This window comes from Rhinolophus sinicus, chromosome 7 (genome assembly GCF_057876585.1).
Source record: "Rhinolophus sinicus isolate RSI-liver-muscle chromosome 7, RSI-T2T, whole genome shotgun sequence".
NCBI lineage: Eukaryota > Metazoa > Chordata > Mammalia > Chiroptera > Rhinolophidae > Rhinolophus > Rhinolophus sinicus.
In genome coordinates, this window is record NC_142507.1 from 54870529 (window position 1) to 54893588 (window position 23060).

Genomic DNA, 23060 nt, shown 5'->3' on the forward strand with positions numbered 1-23060 from the left:
CCCGTCGTGCCTGCACAACACGCAAACTAACCTGTCAGGGGCCCAGCCGACTCCGCCTCCACGCGCTCACTCTCCCGCCCCCTCCCCCAAGCCAGCAGCCCGCCTGTCAGGGACACCCCTGCGCCCCGCCAGGAGGGACTTCCCGGGCGGCCCAGGATCCCGGCCCGGCCCTCCCCTCCCCCACCCCGCCGCGCTCCCGGAGGTCCAGGTCCGGGAGATGACAGGCGCTCCCGGGAAGCCGAGGGCGGAGTGGTCGCGGAAGTGCTTAGGCCCCGAGGCCTCCCCAGGCGCCTCTACTCACCGTGTCAGAGGCCGAGGCCCACACATGAGAGTGCAGGCAAGTGGGGAAGAGGGGACGGCCGCCACCAGGCTCCTCCGCTCCCGCGGTCCACGGCGGATCCCTCCCTCCTGTCAAGAGGCGGCCGGCGGGTGAGCGGACTGGCGGAAATGCGAGAGAGGAGAAGGGAAAGGCGTGGGGCTCAGCGGGGGAAACTGAGGGGAGGCGGGTCCCGCAACCGAGACGGGGATCGTCTCCCCCTCCGCAAAGCGAACCCAAAATGGCGGCGGGAGCGGCGGCGGCAGAGCGGCGGCGGCGGCGGCTCCTCGGGAGGAGGGAGCGAAGGGCGCCTCGTGCCCCCCCACCTCCCACTCCTCCCTCCTCGGCTGCTCCCCCTCCGCCCCCCTCCCCCGGCCCGGGCGGCGCAGCGCGCACGCCCGCCCGCCCGCCCGCACGCGCCGGAGTGGAGCTGGGCTCGTCGCTCGCGGCGCCCACCAACCACCGCCTCCGGCCGCCTCGCGCGCCCGCCAGCCCGTACGCGCTCGCTCAGGGGCGCCTCCGCGCGCGGCCCCCCGCGCCCCCTCGGCCCCTGTCAAGCCGGCTCCGGCGCGGGCCCTCGCGCGTACCTCCGGCGGCACGAGCCCCAGCCTCCTCCTCCTCCGCCTCCTCGTCTTTCCTCCCCCTTCCCCGCCCCCACTGCCACCAACCGCCGCCACGGCCGCCGCCGCCGCCTCCTCCGGCCCCCCCGCGTTCCCTCCACCCCTCGCGCGTGCGCCTCCCACAATCCCCCCGCGGGCCTGTTCCATTCCGCCGGCCGCGGGAGCGGGGGAGAGAAGGGCGGGCGGGCCGCGCGGAGCCGGCGGTCCCGCCGGGAACTGCCCGAGTGGCGGACGCACCCCTGCGACCGCTCGCCTCCCGGGCGCGGCCCCGCGACGCCGGCTCGCTGCCCCCTCCGCCTGCGGGCCGCGGCGAGCGGGGCGCGGACGGCGGGCGCCCCTCCGCTGGGCGGCGGTTGGAGGCCGCGGCGGCTGCGCGTTGAGTCCTTCCTGCCGCTCGCGCCGCGCTCGCTGCTCCGTCGGTGGCCGAGCGCTGGGAGCCAGCCCTCGACGGTGTCTGCCGCTCACCGCGTCAGGAGGACTGGCCCGCGACTCGGTGAGGGATGGGCCGGCGCGGGCGTGGTGCCCGTGCGGGGACGGAGCGGGACTCGGACCCCCGGGCGCAGGGAGGGAGGCCGCCAGGGCAGCCGACCCTCCTGGGGGGCTGCTTTCCGGGCTCCGCGTCGCGGACTTGGGAGCCGAGGAGGAACCGGCGCGGTGGTCGGCCTGCTTTCTGTTCTCTTTTAACCCGGCTGAGGTTTTCCAGTTTCGCACCACGGCCCGCACGCGATGTTTCCGTGCACCACTCAGTCCTCGCGGACGACGGTGCGTTTTGAACCCCGTCAGGCAGCCTGGTGGTGGCGGAGGCTAAGGAAACCATGCGGTTCCAGTTCAGTTCTGGGCTCGACCTTCCGTGTCTGGCGTGTCCTTCACAGGGTTACTTTTCTTAGTTCTTTATCAACAAGAAAGGGAAAACTGGACATAAAAAATTAGTTAACGCCAAATCTGCCTTCAGGGTCGGTGTGTCAAATAATAACATGTAAAGTAGAATTAGCTCCTAGGCACAACTAAGCGCCGACTATTACGTTATCGTTCACACTACTGTTGATGTTGATAAGGTTTGTGGGTGTAATTGGTAGTGTGTGTCCTGTTCCTCCCAATCATTAATAGAAAAGAACGCAAAACTAGGCCTATCAGATTTCTGTTTCTCAAAACTCGGTATGAACATTTACAGGCATTGGATTCAGGAGAACTAGAGACTATTAACATACACAGAAAACCCCAAAGTGTATCCAGTAGTTTTCAGTTTCACCCAAAGGGCAAAGCAGAATGTATTAAGGGAGGGATGCACTTGGGTTTCCCTTTCCTTCAGCATCAGCCGACGTCTGGGGATGAGGGACTAGTTTGAAAGTCATTGTGCTAGACTTACCCCAAAGGCCTCGTCAGCTCTCAAGTTCAAGACGACACTCCTAAATGTCCCCATTACCTGTTTCAGCATACGCAGCAGGTTTTGTGTGCTTGCTTTGGTTTTTTTAAGGTAAAGAGGAAATCAGTTTTAACTCCCTCACTATGTATTTGCTTTTCCTAACCGTGTCTTAAGTCCCAGCCCTTTCAGGGAGCCCATTTAGGTTGACATTGATGTTTCTTAAATTGTGTTATGTATGCAAGTGTGTTACCCTACCAGCACGTTTTTAATTTTATTCACAATAGTAGAATATTAGCAGTGCTAATGTTGTTTATATATTAAAAACTGTCCAAACTTCAGTAAGCTGTCCATGGTAAAAAGTTACCCTGCCAACACATTTCTTTCATATTTTATAGTCTGGGGCAAAACGAGTCATGGAAATGTTGAAATGAATTACTTAAAACATGAGAGGGTTAAGAGTTAACCTTGGTGGAATACCGTGCCAGGAGAACACGTGTTCCTGTTGAATCCTTGTAATAAACACTTAGAAATAGATCATCTTATCCCCATTTTAAAGATGAGAAGCCTGAGGCTCAGAGAAGTCCAGTAAGTTTAGAGTGGAGTTTGCCTGTCTCTTGAAAGCAAAATCATTTCACTATACCATATTGCCTTCATGGTAAAATTTCTCATCAGCAACATAATGCATATGCTACAAAGAAAAAAAACACATGCTTGTAACGGGATTCCACTACACAATATATAAAGAAAGTTACTTACGGTCTCTGCCTTCAGCTAACATTCAGTAACTGCACTCAGGATTTGTCAGCTAATTGGGTGCCCCAGTGTCTACCAGAGGCCAAAATACATTTGGTACTCAATATTTTGAATAAATTATAGTATTGAATCAATGGACACTGAATTATTTGAACCAAGGAAGGTACGGAAGGTAACATAATGGTTCCTCCAAAGACGTCCACATCCTAATCCCTGGAACCTGTGAACATGTGATGGCAAGAAGGAATTAAAGATTTGGATGGTGTTGAGGTTACTAATCAGCTAACCTTAAAATAGGGAGATTATCCTGGATTATCTGATAGGCCTACTGTAATTATAAGAGTTCTGAAAAGATGGAAGAGGGAGACAACCGTCAGTGTCACAGTGACACCATGCGACAAAGACTTGACCAGCTATTCAGGCTGTAATGATGAAAAAGCCTCTAAAAACAGAAAAGTAAAAAAACAAAATAAAAAAGCACCACATTCTGTGCTAGAGCCTCCAGAGAGAACACAGCCCTGCAGACACTGATTTTGGACTTCTAAACCACAGACCTCTAAGATGACAAATTTGTGTTGTTTTATGCCACTTAGTTTGTGGTAATTCGTTACAGCAGCGATAGGAAACTAACAGAGAAAGGGGAACCAAATCCTGACTAACCTCTCAACTTTTCTGTCTCGGATTATTTGTGCTTTCATTTAAATGAAGTGTGGTTTAACTGAAAGTTTTCTTTAAGAACAGTGATAAGCACTCAGCAAAGCTGCTAGATTTCCAGCACAGGCTCCTTGTGTCACGCCTCGTACTGCGCTTCCTAGGTGTTCGTGGTTTTTACAAATGGAAGGCAAGACCCCCCAGCAAAAGGATCCCTTCCCCTCACTCGCTTTACTGTGGTGGTCCGGAACCAAACCTGCAGTATGTCCGGTCGCCGTGCTTCCCTAGTGCTGGGCTCGGCTCCTGGCGCCAGCCCTCAGCTGTACGGACGGCCGGGCTCTGGATGCGGCTGGCCCGCCGCACCTTTCGCTCAGCCGCCCCGCACTTCCCCACCGGAACAGAAGCCATCAAACATTTATTTCATCCCAGCTTCCTTGCTGGGATGTTGACTAAATGCAAAATAGATAAATAGGAAAAGCTCTTCAGTATCAACTTTTAAAATAAAGGTTCAAATGTTAAAGGAAATTTTAAAGATAAAACGTACTGGAATAGCATCGGGACTGACTTTCCACGGCACAAGGTGTGGGTAAATGCTGTATAAGCGTAACATTCTCTGAATAATCTTCTATTTAACAAGAACTGCAATTTTTGTCTGGGTACCAAGGTTTTGAACTCGTGCTTCCGACGACTGCCTTTCAGCAGAGGAGCAGCGTACACTCCAGACTGCCTGGGTTCGAACCCCAGCTCTTCTACTTGGTAGTTGTGTAAACCTGGGTAGAAACTTAGTAATCGTGACCACCCGATGTTGTAAGTCATTTAATCCTTACATCAATCCTGTATTTAGACTCTACCATTATATCCATTTTAGAAACGAGGAAACACACACACAGTGTTTAAGTGCTTGGTTCAAAGTGACACCAGCTCAGTAGGAGAGCCAGGTTTCAAGCCCCAGCAGTCCTGATGGACTCCGTGCTTTGAACCATTCTGCTGTTGTTGCCACTGTTTCCTTGTCTGTGACTCGATGTGACAGCATCACCTACATCATAGGACTGTTGTGAAGAAGAAGTGAGTTAAGTCACACAGAGCACTTTGAACTCGGCCTGCCACATAGGAAGTGTTCAGTACATGTTAGCTATTGCTGTCGCGGTGACGAGTTTTTTGGAGCCTCAGATTTTTTCCAGTACTTAGTAGCTGGGGGAGTATGTGCTCCTTACGCCTCTTTCCCAGCACAGCCCTTTGAGCTCTTGTCCGTGTCAGTATTAGAAATTGCTCTTAGTTTGGTAAAAGTTCTATTCCCAGAGGGGGAAATGTCTGGAAAACAGGCTAGTTCATGCTCTTGTTTTATAGATAGGAAACCTGGGCTCAGAGAGGAAACAGATTTTACAAGCTTAAAACAATGTTACTTTTTCCTGTAGAGAATGTTATGTGAAAGGTGCTCACCTGAGAAACCAAAGGGTCTCTCAGACACTCTAGAGGTGGGCTTAGGTGTGTGATTGGAAATGGGGACCCAGTATGACACAATCTGAAGCATCAGGGTTTCCTATATAGAGAAATATCCATACAGAAATATCCATACAGAATAATTACTTGTAGCTTTAAAAGATTCACTAGGGGGTTGCTGATTTAATTTTTAAAGATTTACTCTTTGCCTGGGTAATAGCAACCCAGTTCAGAATTCAAAAATTACTGAAGACACCACTCTCCCTCTTTTCCTGTCCCCATAGGGACCCATTTCCTCTCTCTGAAGGCAACCAGTATTACGAATTTTTGTATGTTATTCAAAATGTTTACCTTTTTACAAACAAATTGGATATATTTTGCCCTTTTTTAAATGATAGCTTGCTATATACACTGCCTTTTTTTTTTTTTTTTTTTTGTACCTAATATATATTGGAGATTTTTCCTCATTAGTACCCACATGGCTTCGGGGTGGTTTTGTTTTTAAACAATGGCATGGTGTTCCGTTGTATGGATATGCTGCTTATCCACTGTTGACAGATATTTAGTTTCTTCCCATTCTAATATTAGAAACAGTACTGCAATTGAACAATCTAATATACATAGGGCCCCCTATGTTTTTATTACATCACTATAAAAATGGTTTTGCTGAGGTCTCATAAAAACTTTTTACCATGGACACTTTATTGAAGTTTGGACAGTTTTTAATATATAAACAATATTAATATCACTAATATTCTATTATTGTGAATAACATTAAAAATAAAAATCAAGGAAGAAAATTACCTGCAACACTAGCACAGTAGATCAGATTGTTTTGTGCATATCTTTTTCTTCGAGTCTGTAGCGCGTATGCATCTCCACGCCAGAACCATTATCATCCACACGTACAGTTGGGTCGATGTACCCGAGCCCTAAAATTCTAGGGTGTGGACTGTGGGCATATGTGTACACTTCACATGCCTCTTGTGAAGCCTTTAGGGCCGTCTCCGATGTTTCCCCAGTCTGGAGTCAATTTGTTGAGGAATTTTCTAGGTTTAGTTTGTTGAGCAATACCCAGAGTATCCTCTCGCCTACGCAGGAGGCAGCAGGAGGCAGTCGGATGGATGGAGTCCCTTCCATTTCCTTCCTCCTTTGTGTTCTGTATTAGAACAGTTAGTGAAGTTCCTCGACAGTTGCTCCCTTTTCATTTGGAGATGAAGTGCGTGGTTTCTAGCAAAAACACTAGAGGTGTGATACTGAGAGCTCAGAGGAGTTTGCAAGGGGCTGAAGTGTGTCATCAGTGGGTTTCAGAGAAACCCCGTACTTCTGTAGCCCTGATGCTGCTCTAGGAATCCCAACTTGGGGAGACAGGTATAATGAGGATTGTAAAATGCAGTGGAACAAATTCTAGGTTTTCTAACTGAAATTGTGAAAACAAAGAGATCAGTCTCCAAAAACCAAATTTTTCCTGCAGGGCTCAGGATTTAGAACAATGTTTGTGAACCTTGGCACTACTGACAGACATTTGGGGCTGGGTGATTCTTTGCTGTGGGAGCCCCTCCCGGGCCTTGCAGGATGGTTAGCAGAATCCTCTAATCCGGAAGTTTGGCCTCTTCTCACTAGGTGCCAGTAGCACCACTCCCCCAAGTTGTGACAACTAAAAAAGCTTCCAGACATTGCCACATGTCCCATAGGGGGCAAAATTGCCTCAGTTGAGAACCACTGATTTAGAAAAAGAATTACTGATCATCAGGAAATGACATCAGTCAAGTCATGGCAGATAATACATCCTTTTTGTCAGAATTCCTACAATGGTAACTCAGAATAGTGCCATTATGTATATATCGTGTCTTCATTAAAGTAACATGTTTGGCAGTCTCACGTGGCTTTTTGGAGAAATATGCATTGAATGTTTAATTGGTGGAATAACCATACCCAAAGACTATATGCTAGTTAAATGGGTTAAAATTCCTTAACCACTGACATCTCTGCTGTGGATCTCATGCTTGGCCGCACATTGGAAGCAGCTCGGGAACTTGGAAAAATACCGATGTCTGAATCTCACTCACTACCAGAGATTGTGATTTAACTGGTCTGAGATGCAGTCTGGGCATCAGAAGTTTTAATTATACCCAGATGTTTCTTCTGTGCAGCCAAGTTGAGAACCACTGAGCTAGGCTGTAGAACTCTTCCGGTAACTGTATCCTGTTCATCGTTACTTGAATGACATCACTGAGGATATATTTTTCAAGTTTATATTTTTTTCTTTTTTTTAAGGATTTTATGGGGAAAGGGGAACAGGACTTTATTGGGAAACAGTGTGTACTTCCAGGACTTTTTTCCAAGTCAAGTTGTTGTCTTTTCAATCTTAGTTGTGGAGGGCGCCATTCAGCTTCAAGTTGTTGTCCTTTCAGTCTTAGTTGTGGAGGGCGCAGCTCAGCTCCAGGTCCAGTTGCCGTTGCTAGTTGCATGGGGTGCTGCCCACCATCCCTTGCTGGAGTCGAACCGGCAACCTTGTGGTTGAGAGGACGCACTCCAACCAACTGAGCCATCCGGAAGCTCAGCAGCAGCTCAGCTCAAGGTGCTGTGTTCAATCTTAGTTGCAGGGGGCGCTGCCCACCATCCCTTGCAGGACTCGAGGAATTGAACTGACAACCTTGTGGTTGAGAGCCCACTGGCCCATGTGGGAATCGAACCGGCAGCCTATGGAGTTAGGAGCATGGAGTTCCAACCGCCTGAGCCACTGGGCTGGCCCAAGTTTATAATTTTCACAAAAATTTTAAAGGGTAGTAATATGTATGTGATAGATTTCAAAAACCGAAAGCTCTCCATATGCGGGATCCTGTACAGAAAGGACATTAGCAGAGAAGTTGGGGAGATCCAAATAAAGTCTGGAGCTTAGTTGATGGTCCTATTTGACAATGTTAACTTCTCAGTTCTGATTATTGTGCTGTGGTAACGGGGAAGCTCGGGGACAGGTGCAGGGAAGTCCTTGAGACTGCTTTACAAGTCTGTTGATCTAAAATTTTTAAAAGTAAAAACAAAAAACTATCACAAATGGTTACCACTTGCAACTACTTACCTGTGTGACAAGACTGCTAATATTGTACATACAAAATAAAAGCTGATATTCATTTGATGCTGAAACTGATATGAAACTGAACCTCTCTTTCATCGTTTCTGATTTAGACTGTCATCGAAACAACTTTTGGTTCTCATTGGTTAACTTTTATAATTAAATGTTTAAAATTGTGACATTAAAAAAAATTATTAATAAAATATCAGCAAACTGACATAAGGTTCAAAATTAATAAAATGAATTTTAATAATTCACTTATTCTTAGCTAAGATCAAAATCAACAAGTAGCTGCACAAATAAAAGAGTGCGGCCACCTACGAAGAAATGTGGTGTAACAATGAGGACTGTAGCTCTGAAGTCCAGTCACCATGTTTACATCCCGACGTCTTCATTTTCTAACAGTTTCCACGGCGGAAAAACTGATTTAACAGCTCTTCCCATAAAGTGGAAAAGTCTCCTTCCCCCCCTTTGAAGCTGGGTTGGCCAACAATAGGCTGCGGTAGAACGTGACAGAAGTCTGTGCTGGTTCTGAGCCAGGTTTGAAGAGGTCCTGAGTTATTTCAGCTCTTGGACCGCTGCCACCGCTATGACGGCAAGTCCAGGATACACTGCTAGAGGTTGAGACAGTGTGGCACAGAATCAGTCAGTCCAGCTGACGCCACCCTTGACCAGCCAGCCAACCTTGGTTAGATGCACGAGGAAGCGCCACAGAGAGAACCAGGCCCGGCCCAGAGCCAAAGAACTAACGGGCCTGGGGCCGCAGACCAGAGCCTGAGGAGCAGTTGCCGTGTTGAGCCCCTGAGCCTGGGGTGGACTGTCATGCGGCGGCAGCTCACCGTGCTTCACAGGACGCTGTCGTGCCAGCATGGGCTTGTGGGTCCAGCTCCTGTCTGGTCTGGCGAGGGAGCCATCCGCCATGTCAGCTTCTGCTGGGGCTGCTGTTTCAATACGGCTAAGTGGCAGCGTTTTTAAACACCAGCTTTACTGAGCTTCACATACTATGAAATTCAGGGTCTTTAAAGTGTACAATTTGGTGGGTTTTTAGTATAGTCACAGAGTTGTATACCCACCATTATCTAATTTTAGAACATTGTTATCTCCCCCAAAATAACCCAATCAGGAGTCTGCATTCTGCCCTCTCCCAGCCCCTGGCAACCACTAATCTAATTTTCTATCAGGAGATTTGCCTGTTGTGGACATTTCGTATCATTGGGGTTATGCTGCGTGTGGCCTTTGGTGACAGACTCTTTCCCTTGTTTCAAATGCACACGTCGCAGCAGGTATCAGGACGTCATTTCTTGCGTCACTGAGTAATACTCATCCTACGGCTACACCGCATTCTGTGTGTCGTCGTCAGTCGGTGGACATCTGGGTGGTTTCCACATTTTGGCTGTCACGCTTGTGCCCACGGTTTTGAGTGTACACGTGTGTTCATTTCTCCTGGGTCATAACTCAGAGCGGGATGGCGGGCTCATTTGGTAAGGCCACGTTGAACCTTTTGAGGAACTGCCAGACTGCTTCCCCAAGTGGCTGCACCATTTACAGTCCCGGCAGCAAACTGTGAGGGTCCCAGTGTGTAGGCAGTGTCGGGGCAGGGAGTTGAGTTAGTTGAAGTAGAGGGAGAATGACAAGAATTAAGAGAATTGAGCTGGCATTAGTGCCAGGTGAGGCTGGGTATCAGAGGGGTGAGGTGCCAGGTAAAGATGGATGCTGGATGGTGTTGGGCACTGGGTGACTGTGTCGTGGGGGCCAAGACCACCCCCAGGTCTGGGATTCCCAAAGCTTCACAGCCTCTTTACCATTTGCTGTTGCCTGACCTTTTCGTTTTTCCCAATACGGTGGCTGGGAATGGTCTCACTGTGGTGGTTTTCATTTCCATTTCCCTGGTTTATAATGAGAATGAAAATCTTTTCCTGGGTTTACTAGCCATTTGTATTAACTTTTCTGTGAAATGTCTGTACGTGTCTTCTCATTTCTTAAATCAGTTTGTAGACGTTCTTTATATATTCCGGATACTAATCCATTGTGCAGATACCATTCCCCAGTTCTGGCTGACCTTTTCCCTTTTTTTTAAGCGTGCAGGGACAATGCTGAAAGGAATGACAAGGCTTATCTCCAGGGTCCACAAGGTGAGTCCTCACTGACCTAAACACTTTGTACGAACTGCTTTTAGATGGATTTATTATGCCCAGAATCAAATGCTCTGGAGAACCTCAGCTGACTAGTGCTTTCAGTTACAAGTTTACACTCAAAAGAACAGGCCCAGTTCCATTTCTCTGCCCATGGACTTCTCTCCCAGCTGCCCTACAAATCTGCAAGTAACAGGTCTCAGTAGACAGTTGTGCTTGAGAACTCAGCATATCATAGGATAACTGTTATTTTTTACAAAAATAAAGAGCTTGATTGCAGTTATCTTTATTAAATTTTATCAATATTCTCTAGTTGTATTAATAATTATCATCCCTTAATGAAATATTTTAAAGGAAAATATGTTGCCAATTTAGAACTTTAGCATCTGATAGTTGAATGAAATAATAAAATATATGGAAAAAAAACATTCTGTTGCTTTACTTCATTCTTTCATTTATTTAGGAAATAGTTTTTAGTACCTCCCATATGGCAGGTACTCAGGATTTTAAGATGACTCATTTCACTAATGGTTACTATTTGTCGGGCATTCATTGTGTGCCAGGCACTGGGCTCGGTGCTTTATTTCTTTAAATTCTCGTGACCAACTCATGAAGTAGATAATATCTTTGATGCAGAAATTGAGGATTAGAAAGGCTGGGAAGTTGCAGAGCCCAGACTAGACGGCAGGTCTGTCTGACTTAAGCCTGTGGCCATAACTGCTGCGCTGTATTGTATTTTCGGGTCCACGTTCTCCACGACCTCAGCGCGCAGTCGCAGGCTCGTGAAGAAACGATTGTCACTGTGGTGCCTGTTACAGCGCCCAGCGCGAGCACCCACCCCGGATCTGTAGGGCCCAGAGGAAACTGTCCGGGAGCTGAGTCCTCAGATGAGCACCGAGCCAGAAGGGCTTAGTCACTTCCATCTGCTCGTTTAGTTACAAATTAGATTTCCTAGAAAAGCAGCCCCTCCTGCTACAGGGCTCACAATAAACCTATGGACATAAAAGAACCCATTGGTCGGCAGAGGGATAGATTCTGGCCCCAACTGGTTACATTAAAGGCTAAACTTTCTTTACTGGCAGACAAGGACGAAGTGAATCCAAACTGCAGAGATGTCAGTGAGAAGTTGGTTGCTTTTTGTAGACAGTTTAGAGTAACTGGTTGGCTCGTGAACACCGTTCTTTCGGGAACTGCATGGTATTCACTCTGGAACTGTGCAGAGGCAGCTGCACATATGGTTGTTTTCCCTGGAAACAAGACTAGCCGGCTGATGCCACATATAACGCCGTAAGAAGGAAGGAATCCATTTTGCTAGCTCTTAATTTGCTGCAAAAAGCAGTTAACCAGAGTCTTAGCATTCTTGTCGAAACAGCACCACCTCGTGGCCCTTGAAGGTCTTTAATTTTGCCCCGACTGCCGCTTGCTTTGGCCACGGTGCTTTCTGCCCACTCACATTGAAAAGACTGAGTCCTATGCACACCAGGGTGTAGTATCCGGACAGCTCTGCTCAGCTGACTGTCCCTGAATTCTCACGGGCCTAACGCAGCACATAAGCCTGTCTGATGTGTACACATGCTTTGTGTTGTTTTTGCTGTTGCTGTATTTCCAAAGTGGTTTGCAGGCAAACGTGGGAGGGGGCAGGCAGACAGGAGACAGTCATCTTGGGGCGCCATCCCGCACGGAGAGTTGAAGACTGCCGCAGCAGGGGAAGGAGAGAGTATGTCCACTCTTAGCGGCTCTGTAGAAAAAGGTACCTGTACTCACAGACAGCTCGTGAGCCAGAACTAGTCAAATAACCCCAGTGTGTGCCCAAGGGAGGCTGGGAATGTGGAGAAGTGGCACATTAGGTGAACACGGGTGTCTGCTGTTCTCAGACCAAGTTAGAACGACTCTCGTGCTTGACCATATTGCGTTCTGTTAAATCTCCACATTCTGGTTCAGGGGTCTGTGCAGTCCACGGAGGTGTGCGTGCAGGGTGCTTTCACCTAGCTGGGTGCTGCACGCACACCCCATTACGTGTCTCGAATGGAAGAGCCTTCCTTCTAGTATGTGTCGTGTCAGGTACCAAGAGAAGGAGATCCAAAGATGAATAAAGCTGATCTCTCCAAGTGTGTGTGGCCTAGGAGACAAACCTGTGTATAAGGTAACATGATCTGATCAAAAGAATAGAGATTTTAGAGTCAAACAAAGTTGGATTTGAATTCTGTCTTCACCACCTACCAACTTTGTCACCGTAGGCAAAATTACTTAATTTCCCCCATTCTTGGTTTCCCGCATCATAAAACAAGCACCATGATATTCTACTTCCAGGATTGTTGGCTCAAAAATAACGTGTGTAAAACACTATACTGCCTAGCCTCGAATAGATACTCAGTTAACAAAAGCCATGAATGCAGTTCAAGGCCCAGAGAAAATGTGGAATGCGCTGTCAGCAGAGAGGGGAAGATAATTACTTATGACTGGAGGCCAGTCTTCACAGAGGGTGTGACGTTTGAGGTGGGCCTTACAGGATGAGTAAGACTTCAGTGGGGAGAGAGGGAAGGTGAAGTCGAGTGAGCAGGAGTACAGAGGCATAAAAGTGGACACCACGTTTTAGTGCAGTCACATGGCCACGAGTTCACACAGGAACGAGAATGACAGGCAGGTGGCAGCCATGGCCTTGATTTCCCTGCTCAGGACTTCAGGGCTTATGTTAAAACCAGCAGGAAACCAAGCTTTTCCATTCGATGAAGGTTAATCCTGTTATTTTGGGAGGACAATCTTTTAGACTATGAAAGACAAAAAGTCAAAGATTTAGAGGTAAAGATACCAGTTAGAAGGTTGGTATGGAGTTCAGGGTCTTCTTAGGAAATGGTCAGAAGCATTGTAAGGGGTGGTACGATACACGCTTCCCGTACTCCCGGGCAGCTTGGTGAGACTACAGACCCCGGCAGCTTTCCTGTTACCTACTGATCTACCAGTCAGCTCCCTGGCTACAGCCACCTCTCACGTTCCTGTTCTCCCGCTCCTAAGCTTCTCCTGTAACTGGCGTCTTCACTTCTACATAAGGCCTGTGACCCTCAGGCTCACTTTGGGGATTCTCCAGTTAGCACTTGGTCAGATCTGTCTCCTGAATTATCTTCTCCCCCCCACCCCTCCCCAGTTCAGCAGTTTCCATGTGCAGTTCACAAGTTGCCTGTAGAACAGTTTATTTTCACTTTTCTGGATGCTTTACATACTCCATTCTCCTTTTATCAGTAGACTCTTGATTCCAGGGTATAGCCAGCAAGACAGTTGGGGTGGGGGGTAGACTTGTCCCTGTCACGCAGGAAGCTGCACTAAACCTCTGATAACTATATAGTACTGACCACCATTCAGCCCTGTGGAGAAGCATTGAAAGAATGGTCCTGTTCAGGTTGGTAATGGCTGTGCTGTGGTCCCCAACAGACTCTAAGGAACTGTCCTTTCCATATGACACAGAGCCCTGACTCAGCAACATGCTGGAACAGATGCACAGTGTGAACAGAGCGTTGTAAATAACACAGGGATCCGCTTTACATAAAACTAAACTGTATGTTAGTGACATTTTTCCCTGTTGCAGACCTGGCTTAAAGCCTCCATGTTATAGCAAACAGAAAAGCCTTACAATTCCAAACCACTAAAATGGTTTCTTTTATAGTTGGACCCTGGACGTCTTTTGCACACAGGGACCCAGGCACCCCAAAACCTTACTGCTCAGCTGGACGACCAGGTTTCAAGTGAGAGGCCCAGAGCCATTTCCCGCACCAGTGAGAATGACCCGGTGAGTTGCTCATGTGTGTATGGGCTGTTTTCAGGGCTTAATTAGTGCTGCTGTCATTTTACATATCAGGGAAACTAAAGCCCAGAGAAGCTAAGCACATTTCCATATCATCACAGGATGCACCCAGGACAGTAGGCTGAGACCAGGCCGCCCATCCCTGTCTGCTGCCGTGGTGACAGGACAATCGGGCAGGTCGGTCCGCGTTTGTTCTGCTGTCATCGCACCACTAAATGCAGCGCTGCTGGGCAGGGTAGGCGCGTGGTAAATACTTGGCAAGGCGGTTCTTTAGCAGTTAAATTTAGATGGGTCAGCAAACTTTTCCTTAAAGGACCAGGTAGTAAAATTGTAAGCTTATGAGCCAAAGTGGTCTCTGTCACAACTCCTTAGCTCTGACGCAGACAAATGGGCGTGGCTGGGTTCCAGTCACACTCTTTTCAAACAGGTAATAAGCGAGTTTGTGAACAGACCCTGGTACAGAGAGGCCTAAGATCACGGCGCGGCAGCTAGAGAACCCAGTTCTAATAACCAGTCTGGGGCTGTTTCTACCTTTCTAAGTGGATTTCCGGGTTCTGGACGGGGAACTAACGACTTGCTGAGAAGACCGGCACTTAATGTGAGGGTGGTCAGTGGCAGCCAGGGTTCCAGCAGGGTCCACTGTAGTATTTTCTCCCACAGGCCCGTTAGGCTGGATGGCGATTTCTCCTCTCCTTCCCCGGCATCCTTGCTGCTTAATAAATACAGTTAGTTGTTGGGGCTGTGCTTCATTCAACATGAAGGAAACCAACAGCTTTTTCTTTTTGTTCCTGTCCCTACCTTCTGAGTCTTCCCACCTTAACAGGCGATGCTGTGAGTGTGGGAGGGGAAAAGAACTCATTACCCCAATGCCACCTCAGCAGGGCGTGCTTTCTTTCTGCCTCTAGTGTTCACCTGTCTGCACACTCACAAAATGAAATAGAGCAAGTAAATGAATTCATCGAAGTGTCCTTCAGCTTTCCCGGTAATTGTAGTCCCTTTATCTGCCAAGTCCCTGGTGTTTCTATGGAAACAGCAGCATGCAGATGATGCTGTCACATGACCGGAGCATCTCTCTACACGGCATAGAAGAATCCAGATGGCAAGAACTGACTTTGCTACCTCCACGTCCAGGGCTTACTGTTGCTGAGCAACGAGCTCCATCTTTGGGGGTTGGAGGGCTGACAGCAGCTTCATATACACACAGGACTGGGGCAACGACCAGCACGTTATGTCTGCGATAAGAAATGAAAGCCACCTGTTCCAGCTCTGAGAGAGAGCTGTGTCCTCGATGGGGTCTGTCGCCCTGCCTGTGGCCCCATTACACCTGTCGCACCTGTTTCCTAGGCCAAGCACGAACTGCGGCACGAGGGCCAGCACTACAACATCCCGCTTCCGGACGTGAAGGCCCTGTTCCCCCAGGGCCTGCCGCCGCGCTACCTGAAGCAGGTGCTCGGACAGGGGGGGCGGGGCCAGGGAGGGGCGGGGCCAGCGCGCAAGCTGTGCGCACAGGGGGCGGGGTTAAGTGAGCGGGACACTAAAATATGACATTTGAGTCTGAAAAAACAGATTCAGCTATTGATTATCTTCTGTAAATAGTGCTGCTGCTACTATAACTACTTTCAGGCCATGTTTATCTGCCTTTACTTAAAATCCTTTTTGAAGCCAGGCAAGATATTCGTAAATAAACAATAGCCTGCTCTTTTCCGTGTGTTACCCAACAGATTTCTACAAACTTTGGCAGCCAATCAAGTAGTTGTTCAAAACGAATTTAATACTTTCCATAGGAAAGTACTGTGAAAATAGTTCCTGTGCTGCAGACAGACAAAGATCATAATGTAACTTGTACGCAGTTCGGTTACGGTAGGCGCAGTGCGCATCCGAGACGTGGCCGGAAATCCACACCCTCACTCCTCTCTCCTTCCCTTTGCGTTAGGTGAAGACATTCAACGAAGCCTGCCTGATGGTAAGGAAGCCAGCCCTAGAGCTTCTGCATCACCTGAAAAACACCAATTTTGCTCACCCGGCCGTGCGATACGTTCTCTGTATCCTTTGCTGCCTGTCCGGCCGTCTGGAGCCGGGCTTCCTCCCTCAGGTCGGGGACAGAAGCCATGCGAGAGTGCTACTTGTTGGCAGTAGAAGGTCACCTCTGGTCATGTTTTCTTTAACAACAAGTGCTTTAGATGGGGAGAAGGGAACAGGAAAAACCCTCAGCCTTTGCCACATTATTCATTTCTGTGCCAAACAGGACTGGCTGGTACTGCATATTCCAGATGGTAAGCCCTTCCTGTCCCCACATCGGGGTTAGTTCTCCTGTCACTGTGGTAGCGCGTGGCTTTCATATGCGACAGGGCCCTGCCCGCCTTGGGAGAGGCCTTGGCTCCAGGTGCACAGGCCTGAGCTCGTTCATAACCTCGTCGCATTACTGACAAGCGACGCACAAGGAGAAGTAAATGCAACAAGGAGAAATTCCGCTGAAAGCCTCCGGGAGCCTTTCGGGAATAAGGATGAAGTTCTCTGGCCCAGCGGTCCTCACTCTGACACGTGAGAGAGCGTAACTCCCGCCTGAGAGGTCATCGCGGGCTTTACTGCCCTCGGTCAACAACCTGGAGTGCCCGTAAGCGCCTCTGACACGGTGCTGGCTATCAGCATTCTCGAGTCGTCAGCCTGCATCTTAAAAACATAACTCTCGTACTTGCACACATCCCTCCCCGTGTGTGCAGCCATGTTTTCGGACTGTCTTTACAAACTGCCAGGAAGCTGGGGCGACCTTTCACACACTCGGTGTGCCTTGTGTGTTGATCGTAATGATGTTTAAGATGGGCCAGACAAAAAAGGAAGCCTGGAAACAGCAAGGCTTTCAGAAATATCCATGGGAGACCGAAGTCATTCCCATAACTCAGGGAAGCACAGAGTATGTTGACGTGAATCCAGTCCGTTCCTGCACAGTCTGTTCTCTTGTACCTCCTTTTAGCTCATCTTTGGGTGAAAAACTGCCGGGAGCTGCTGCAGTCCACCTACAACAAACAGCGCTTCGACCAACCTCTAGAGGCTTCGATCTGGCTGAAGAATTTCAAAACTGCAAACGAGCGTTTCCTGAGTCAGGTGACTACACTCCTGGCAGTTCGCTGCTGGACATTCTGTAAATGGATTTGATCTCCTGTGCTCTGAGGACCAGTAGACTCTGGAGACCTAATGTCGTAGTTGAAATAACTGTACCATTTTGTATTTCTTGTGGGCAGCAAATTGAAGTCCAGACTGATTCAGTGACTTTTCCAAGGTCACGGCCTCATACTCTCTAAAGCATGTTTTCAACTACATGATTTTCTCCAGATGAGACCACTTTTGGAACCAGAAATGTATTGGTAAAGTTACTCTTTAGTGACTCTTGAATATGATCTCTAGGCCAGGGGTTTTCAGCGCTAGATAGAATCACCTAGGAGCTTGTTAAAAATGCAGGTGCTGAGGCCCCCTCCTGGACCTTTTTTGTCAGAATCGTATATAATAGATGGATATTTTAAAGCTCCAGGCAGAAATGGTCTCGATAGCATTCACTTCCATACTGAGATCTCTGATAGGGCTTGAAAAATAGACTAAAACTATTCCTAACACCCTTAACCTCCTACCTGTCAGCTAGGGATGGCCATCCTTCGGCTGAGTAGCCAGTTTGGATTTTTATTTTGTTTGTAGATAAAGACTCAAGAGAAGTACGTGTGGAATAAGCGAGAAAGCACCGAGCAAGGCAGCCCCCTGGGCGAAGTGGTTGAACAGGTAGGAAAGTGCTGTGCCCCGGGCTGAGAAGGCCTGTTACAGGGTTATAGGGCGGCAAGCAAGCACCATCTCGTCTTGTCTCGTCTCGTCCCCTGCAGGGCATGACCCGCGTGAGGAGCGCCACCGATGCCGTGGGGATTGTGCTCAAAGAGCTGAAGAGGCAAAGCTCTCTAGGAACTTTCCGCCTCCTGGTGGCAGTGGATGGAGTCAATGCTCTCTGGGGAAGGACGACACTGAAGAGAGAAGATAAAAGCCCGGTAGGAAAACTGAGTTTCTCTCTTCTGGGTCCTCTGGTTTCTGGTGCCGTCACCTACGCAGCTGGGACTCACTAGATGGGAGATGTCTTTTTGCCCTTAAAGTATTTGAATTAAGATGTAGAGTGAAAGCAGCATCAGTAGGAGGTAATGCCAAGTTCCGCCATCCATTGAAAACTAAGGGAGAGTATTTTGAACAGCACATGACAGCAAAAGCTGTTTTGTCAGTTTTTTCTCTTTCTTTTCAAAATGAGGCTCTGTAGTCTAAGCAGAGGAGATCGGAAGCATCGAGAGAGCGGGTATTTAGAGCAGTGGGTGTTTTCTCCTTGGGGATTGCTTTTATTCTCCAGAAGCTGCCAGTTTCAGGGCCAGCAGCTGTGAGCTTCTCAGGCTTCGGGGACTAAGGTGACGCCTTTAGTAGGTGAGGGCTTTGCGGTGATCCAGGCAAAGCAAGTAATGGTCTCTGCTTTCCACCCCGCCCGCGTCCCCCTCCCTCCTTCCCTGCCACCCCATGCTGACAAGTGCAGATCGCCCCAGAGGAGCTGGCCCTCATTTACAACCTGAGGAAAGTGGTACGGAACGACTGGGTGAGTCCAGAGATGCTAACACGCTTCAGACGGCAGCGCGCTCTCACTTCAGAGCCACAACTGCTTCACCTAAGACTTGATGGACAGAAAGGTCTTGTATCTTGTTAATTCCCGTAACTGTACCAAGTTTAAAACCTACGTATTTGGCTTTTAATCTTTTCACTTCGCTGGAGTAAGCTGTTCAAAATCATTTTATTTAAATGTTGGTGTGATTACCTCGCTTGCAGTTGTTCACAGTGTTTTTGTATCTTCTTATCAACTTTGGAAAAGTTTGAGATTATGTAGCAATTTACTGCGGGCGCCAAAGCTAGAACTAATAACCGGTAGCGTTGCCATTCAGCTGTGCTGGGCCACACCGCCACCCCACTGTATGGCAGACAAACAAATCTGCAGACGATAGAAGTGCATTTTTCTATCTTTTTCAGCTTTTTCTGATGTGGCTTTTTCTCCTTTCAGAACGGAGGTGCCATTGTGCTGACTCTGAGCCAGACTGGCTCTCTCTTTAAGCCCCGGAAAGCCTACCTGCCTCAGGAGTTGCTGGGAAAGGTCAGATCACTGGAAAATTTGTTTTCCCTTAGGTAGTCATTCTGTCTGAAGAAGTCTGACCTAGTTTCAGACTTGGAGGAAACGCATATTGCATGACTTCCCCCAGATTCCTAGCATGCTAATACTCGACCATACTCTCTCCCGCTATCTTTTCTTTTCTGAATTTTGTGACAGTAACCTGAGACATGATGCCTCTTTAGTCACATGGACTTCCTAAAAATCACAGCTCCCCAACATCTAACCACAGCACAGTTATCAGATCAGGACACAGACATCGCTGAAACACTCGTACCCCGTCTGTAGAGCTTAGGCTGATTTTGCCAGTCAGCCGGGTGTCCTGTAAAGAACAAGTCCTGGGTAAGGTGTTGCCTTCAGTTGTCACGTCTCTGTAGTTGCTTTCATCTGGGACGGTTCCTCAGTGTTCCCCCCATCACTGGCCTGGCGAACTCTGACCACTTAGTTATGAGGTGACCCTCCCCGCCCCCCCAGCACTCCGGTTCCTCCTCAGCAAAGTTCCTGGTTTACTCTGGAGTCGGCGAGTACCTTGCAGAGACTGGGTTAGTGTCTGTTACTCCACTCGTGTCCTTGACCAGCTTTCGTACCAGGGGTGCGTCTTCCCTAGATCAGTTATTAAGGTAGTTGTAAAATAGGTATTTTCTAGTTGCACCATTTCTTCTAAGTGTATCAGCTGGCTTTCTCTTCCATTTCTCTCTTATGTATTTGTTTCAGCGCAGACATGCGAATGCGTAACCTTTTCTGCCATTGTTTACTTCCGGGCTTACATCACGTCAGATGTGGCCAGCAGGAGCCTTTCCAGCTGGCTTCTCTGTCCTCTTAACAAGTGCCCATCATCCTTCTGTATGTGCTTACTCTTGGGCACAAGACTATGTTCCAGACTCATCTTGAACTTCCCATGTCCCTGTCCTGGCTTCGGCCTTGTTCGCTTCAGAGGACATGGTGTTAGGAACCGAGAGGACTGCAATGGGGGTGTCCCTTCTGGGCCCCCCGCCGAGCTCATGACCAGTATGAGTGCGTGTGTTTACAAGCAGGTCCCAGGCTAGCATCACAGCACGCGTTACGTCCTCCCCCTTTCCGTGTCTGTAACCCTCGCCGCCCGTGAGTAACCCGCTCATCAGCCACAGCACATTTCCTCACGAACTCGTCTCAGGTTACAGTGAGAGGAGCTTCAGAACTGCTAACCTTGACGCTATAGAAAAGCAGCTTTGAACTGGGTCGCAGTATTTGTTTAGGGAAGTTTTTATCTTTAGCCTAAGGGTCTTTAGTCCACACTCTGTTCAGAAGTTAACGGGTTAGTTTCCCTCATCCCTTCAGTGTGATGTTTGAAATTTGAGATAAGCAGTGCCTCTGTCTGCAGGTTCACTTTCGGCGATTTCAGTTTGCCATGGTCAACTGTAGTCCGAAAATACTAAATGAAAAATTCCAGAAGTCAGTAATTCACAAGTTTTCTATTGCACACTCTGCTGAGCAGTGTGATGCTGTCTCTTGCTCCATCCGGCCTGGGACGTGACTCACCCTGTTGTCCTGTGTCCCCACACTGCTCATGCTCCCCGCCCATTGGTCACTTAGGAGTCTCTTGGTCATCCGATCGGCTGTCGCAGTGTCGCAGGGCTTGTGTTTTGGTCACACGTTTTAATTAATACTGACTCCAAAGCACTGGCAGTTCAGGTATTTCAAAGAGAAGCGGTCAAGTGCTTCCTTTAAGTGAAACGGCGAGTGCGGAGAGGAAAAACACAGGATATGGAGGGCTCAGCGCTACCCGAGGTGTCAGGCATCCCCTGGGGGTCGTAGAAAGTACCTCTGGCTGGTAAGGGGGGCTGCGGTACAGTTTGATTTGTCTGTTTCAGTTTATGTTCCATTTAGGGTCTTTTCCACATCCTTGTTAGTTTTATTTTCTATTTGGAATATTTGAACTGTCAAAACTATTGCTGACTATTCAAGTAAGAACTGGAAAAAATGAAAGTATATACGTATTTATACGCTTATGTATATACAAACAAGGGGCACCCCCTCAAGCGTCCTCTCTTTTTATACATAGTACTCGTGGCTGGCTAGAGCCACGGCAGGCAGCGACGTGCGTGGAGCCCTGAGTGGGGCGCCCTCAGTAAGGACCAGAGCAGAGGAAAAGCAAAGCGCGTGCCCTTGAAGTGTTTAAATAACTGGATCTCTGCCCATGTCACTTACCAATTACTGTATCTTTGTCCTTTTTCCTCAGGAAGGATTTGATGCCCTGGACCCCTTTATTCCCATCCTGGTTTCCAACTATAACCCAAAAGAATTTGAAAGTTGTCTTCAGTATTATTTGGAGAACAGCTGGCTTCAACATGAGAAAGGTCAGTTGTTTCCCTTTGTGCTCTCAGGAGAACCCCGAGACACAGCCTGGTGTGTCCCCTCGGCAGCAGCCTGTAATCTGTAGCTCAGCCTTTTTCCCTTGGTCTTGACTCCTTTCTGGCTGAGGAGATGGGACAGCAGGTTGGATTGACAGAAGCTGTCCGTGCCTCGCTGAGTGTCAGCAGCAGGCCAGGATCAGGGGCTGGTGCTGACAGGCCCACACGCAGTCTGGGCACCTGGTGTGGCTGCTGCCACACTCTCGTCGTTGCCTTTTTTCTTTGTTTTGGGGGTTTTATCTATTTTGTTCCTGTTGCATTTACTCATCATTCAGCAAACTTTGACCGAGAGACCCAGAAGCTGGGACACCCACAGAATAACTGATAGTGTGAGAGGCCAGCCGCAGACTGGCCTGCACTGGGGCTGTCCCAGGGTGTGCATCTGAAACGTCCCCGCAGCCCGGGGGTGGGGGGGCAGCGGCTGGGGTGCAGGGGAAGGGGAAGGCGAAGAGGAAGGCTGTCCCATCACTAGGGAGGAGGCTATGGAAGGGCGTGAAGCTGCTGCCTGTGGGCTGGGAAGCACAGTGGAGACATTTCTAAGGGGTGGGGATTTGACAGAGTCCTAAAGTCCAGAAGATACTACTCTCGGAACAGAGGGAGAGGCAGATGCTGGATTGGAGGGATTTACGCTTAGAAGCCTAATAGTTTATTATTAGGATAAAGCATCGAAAAGGGAGGTGTCGTGAGTGCTAGTTACATCAGAACAGTCTGGGTACTGTCGCCTCTGACTACGGAACTTCCTGGGTAACATAATGCTGTGGGAGAAAACCCCCAACATCTCTGTTGACTCCATTTTAGCCCACACGGAGGAAGGGAAAAGGGAGCTGCTGTTCCTGAGTAACTCGAACCCGGGGCAGCTGGAGCGGCTCTGTGCCTGCCTCTGAGCCGTGGTCACACCCAGTCGGAGGGGGCGGTCGCCCAGCGGAGCTCGTGGGACTGGACAGGACGGCTGTCGGCTCGCACCCTTCGCTGAAATGGGTTCCTTGTGAATGTAAAGCGACTGTAATGGCAGTAAGATGTCCTCTTGTTTTTGGAGCTCACATCAGTTTACTACATGTGGTTTTCCTTTTAATTAATCATGTTTTTTTTCCTTAACAATTAAATTATCTTTCTTAAAATGTGTTCGATTTATAAGATGGAAAGAGTCTTCATATTGGCCAAACTGAATTTCTCTGGCGTTCTGCTTGGCGAGTGTCTAAAGAGACTACGTTCTAGATAAATTTCCAACAGTACTATTTTCCAGCCTCAACTCAGTTCAGGAGACTGCGAGTCACAGCTTCCTTCCCCCTCCCAGACACTGAGCACTCGCTCCCTGTACGTACACCTTTATCGGGGTCCCTGAGAACCTTACTG

At 48.7% G+C, this 23060-nt stretch overlaps 2 protein-coding genes across 9 annotated transcripts in view; one reads left to right on the plus strand and one right to left on the minus strand.

Moving 5' to 3' along the window:
• ASH1L (ASH1 like histone lysine methyltransferase) overlaps nucleotides 1–23060 on the minus strand; it is a 142512-nt gene that overhangs the window by 114956 nt on the left and 4496 nt on the right. For 2 of the 4 annotated variants that reach the window (XM_074318859.2, XM_074318856.2), the window contains exon 1: nucleotides 302–438. The exons of 1 other annotated variant lie outside the window; for it this stretch is intronic. The gene's annotated coding sequence lies outside the window, so the exon portion shown is untranslated. Of the gene's footprint in view, nucleotides 1–301; nucleotides 439–903; nucleotides 997–23060 lie in introns of those variants that run through there. One more of the 4 variants, XM_074318858.2, reaches the window with a different exon arrangement.
• Nucleotides 114–22829, plus strand: DAP3 (death associated protein 3). Of its 5 annotated transcripts, none has more exons than XM_019711105.3 (13): nucleotides 114–337; nucleotides 10298–10351; nucleotides 14010–14132; nucleotides 15492–15593; nucleotides 16081–16189; nucleotides 16328–16420; nucleotides 17119–17249; nucleotides 17835–17915; nucleotides 18014–18172; nucleotides 18697–18756; nucleotides 19213–19302; nucleotides 21536–21653; nucleotides 22506–22829. In XM_019711105.3, the coding sequence occupies exons 1-13, from the start codon at nucleotides 218–220 to the stop codon at nucleotides 22589–22591; spliced, it is 1326 nt and encodes a 441-aa protein (XP_019566664.3). In that variant the 5' UTR covers nucleotides 114–217; the 3' UTR covers nucleotides 22592–22829. The 5 variants fall into 5 exon arrangements, with proteins under 5 accessions (XP_019566664.3, XP_019566667.1, XP_088655774.1 ...); XM_019711108.3 differs by having other exon boundaries at nucleotides 301–429; XM_074318869.2 differs by lacking the exon at nucleotides 114–337 and adding an exon at nucleotides 1067–1429 and having other exon boundaries at nucleotides 10305–10351.